The sequence below is a fragment of the Bombina bombina genome, chromosome 3 (genome assembly GCF_027579735.1).
Source record: "Bombina bombina isolate aBomBom1 chromosome 3, aBomBom1.pri, whole genome shotgun sequence".
NCBI classification, from domain to species: domain Eukaryota; kingdom Metazoa; phylum Chordata; class Amphibia; order Anura; family Bombinatoridae; genus Bombina; species Bombina bombina.
In genome coordinates, this window is record NC_069501.1 from 854,361,604 (window position 1) to 854,364,585 (window position 2,982).

At 37.3% G+C, this 2,982-nt stretch overlaps 1 protein-coding gene across 2 annotated transcripts in view; it reads left to right on the forward strand.

Annotated features, from left to right (window-relative positions):
* Positions 1–371: 371 nt before the first annotated feature.
* Positions 372–2,982, forward strand: part of DOCK9 (dedicator of cytokinesis 9) — a 736,189-nt gene continuing 733,578 nt past the window's right edge. For both annotated transcript variants that reach the window (XM_053707819.1, XM_053707821.1), the window contains exon 1: positions 372–774. In XM_053707819.1, coding sequence (XP_053563794.1) covers positions 652–774 — 123 coding nt within the window. In that variant the 5' untranslated portion in view covers positions 372–651. The remainder of the gene's footprint in view (positions 775–2,982) is intronic.

The window sequence follows — 2,982 nt, forward strand, 5'->3', positions numbered from 1 at the left end:
TATAATACTGTACGGGGGTGGACTGATTTGACATAAGAAATTCAGGCTTCGTAAGGTGGCAACCATCTAAGGTATAGAACATTCACATAAACGTCTCGTCAGTCCGTACAATAAATAACATAATATATAATAATATTATTTATCATTACTTATTAGCAGACCACCAGTTTGCTTCCCAAAGTAAAAATGGCCGCCGTGTACCCTAGCGAACTTCATGCCAGGCAGTAATCTGTGTCATGCTTTTTTTGATCACCGAAACGTAAGAGGTGAACGGGGGAGTGGCTGCAATTGACAGCAAAGCGCGCTCCCGAACCCCACCCCTTGCAGGGGCTATTGGCAAGGTACTACGCGCGCGCCCGTGAGGTGCAAGCCCAGCGGGAGCGAGCCTGATCAGATCGTTCGTTCCCCGGGATTTCCTTGTAGGAACAGCGCACGCCTCTCTCATTCCGTGTAACACCGGACACATTTTTCCCCTCTACTCAGTTCACACGGATAGAGTTGGTTGGTCTAAGGCTTAGACATGAATGCCGCAGCAGTCACTGTGCAACTGGGATAACAGGAACCTTGCGTACACTGGTGCTCCCCTTATGTGCACCAACATCAGTACAGTTGGCCCCATTAAATGGTCCTTCTGATTGACAGCACGCGGCGATGTCTGCACATCACACCATGCATCCGGAGACTCGCAAGTTTACACGAGCACTTAGCAAGCCCGGCACGGCCGCGGAGCTCCGGCAGAGCGTGTCAGAGGTGGTGCGAAGCTCTGTGCTTATGGTAAGAGTCAGGTGGGGGACGTGCCCGGTAGCGGGGTCAACATCACGTGTGGAAGGGAGGAAAACACATGTACACAGATGTTCTCTTATCTAGGACCATACAATCATAATATGGCATAGTATTCAGTTTTGACAAAATCAGAGTGCAGAGCACTCCATGAGTTTACCTCATGTAAGATATTTCTAATTTCAGAGTTTGGTTGACAACAATCTCAAACAATACATTATTGTTGTCTTATGATTATATAATTATTAATGATACAATGTATATCCAATTCTTGATGATATTTACATCCCTCTTAATGTGAATATTGGTGATGGGGTATCTGCTCCACTTATTTATAATTATTTATATATATATATATAATGCACCCTCTGGTACAGCTTCAACAAGCTGTACTGTGTGACGTTTCAAGGTTTTCACCCCTTCCTCAGACGTGGTGTGTGTATATATATATATATATATATATATATATATATTAAAATTATGGTAAAGATATTTTAGATGGAGTTTAATTCATTAGTTGTAATGAAGATGTGCTGTAACTTACTTTTTAATGTAGCGCTGAAATTCTAATACCCCGCGCTCTGTCCGCTCACTGCAAAAGTATTTTTTTTGCTGAGCTAACAGTTTAAATTGTTCTCCAATCAGCTCTCTAGCCGTTATCACCCACACAATTTTCTAGAACGCTGATTGGAGAACAGTTCAAACAAAAATAATTACTTTTGAAGTGGGATTCCCAGAGTGTGATGCATTTGAATTTTAGTGCTGCATTAATGTGTTATAGCACATCTTCATTACAACTGATAAATTAAACTCCTGTTGGCTGTATTTTTAGTATCTTAAAATGCGTGAAGAAAAAAACAAACTGGAAAAATATTTTTTAAAGCTGTTATTACAAATGTTTACCTTCTCAGCATATTTTATAACATTACTGTATTGGTCAAGAAAGTTAAATGTATTAAAGGCCAAAATATGCTTCCAGCCTACTCTTATGGCAATATTGAAATGGAGATTGACATGTAAGTTAAATTGTGTCAAAACAAATATAAGCCATCAGTGTTTAGTCTCAATACTCATAATACCTTGTTTTTATGTATAACTTTTTTTTTGTAATTTTCAAATATAGGCCTGGTTTATAATGTGTATGTGTATGTGCAAGATCAGCTAGATTTTGTAAGATTATCGGTTTCACTGGAAACTTTTCCTAAACTGTTTATTTCTTTAGTAAGTTATGTGCAACAATAAAAGTGTAGCTGTATGTTTTTATCTATGGGAAGCAGTTCTATGATGTAGGAATGGATTGACATGCTGAAGATCTGTCATTTATTCTTCTTTTGCATGTGGAGCTGGAATTACAGGGCCCTGTTGATTGGTAATGTCTTTAGTTGGAGTTGTATTCTGGGAAATAGATGTAATGTCTGTATAGCATACCTGTATGCCTATATTCTACAATATTCAAAGGGAATACGGACGTAAAGCTTTAACTTTAATGATTCATATATATCTTACAGTTTTAAAAATATTGTATTTTACTTCTATTGTCAAATGTACTATGTTTTCCTCTTGGTCTCCTTTGTTGAAGAGTAAACCTAGATAGGCTCAAAGTAGCTCGGGACTGTGTTTGTTTTTTTAGCGTTTTTTTTTAGTATCAGTGTTTACAAAAATCTCTAACATTACTAGCAACATTGTTACAAACACTGCTGCTATAGAGTGTTAGAGACACATGCACGCTCCTGAGCTCCTATGTTCCTACCTAAGTTTACTCTTTAACAAAAGATACATAGAGTACAAAGCAAAATTGAAAATAGTAATACATTGGAAAGTATGTTTTTCATTTTTTTGACTTCAGTATCCTTTTATGATGTTCAAGCACTAGCCAGAAATGTTTTCAGTTTGTTTTACTTTGCCATGTAACAAATTATTATGCATGAATAGAGCTGAAATGCCAGAGTAGGTTGCTAGGACAATATAGAAAGTTTGTTTACAAATTCATGTACATATATTGTGCCAGATTATCATTTGAGGTATAAGGAAGTCAAAATTAAACTTTAATAACGATCCAGATACTGTGGTTTTAAAAAACGTTTCAATTTGTTGTAATGTAGCTTTTTTTTCCAGGGCATAATACCCAGGTAGGCTTAGTAGCATGCACATGTTTTTAATACTATATGGTAGTGCAGTTTGCAGCAGTCTATAATATTATAA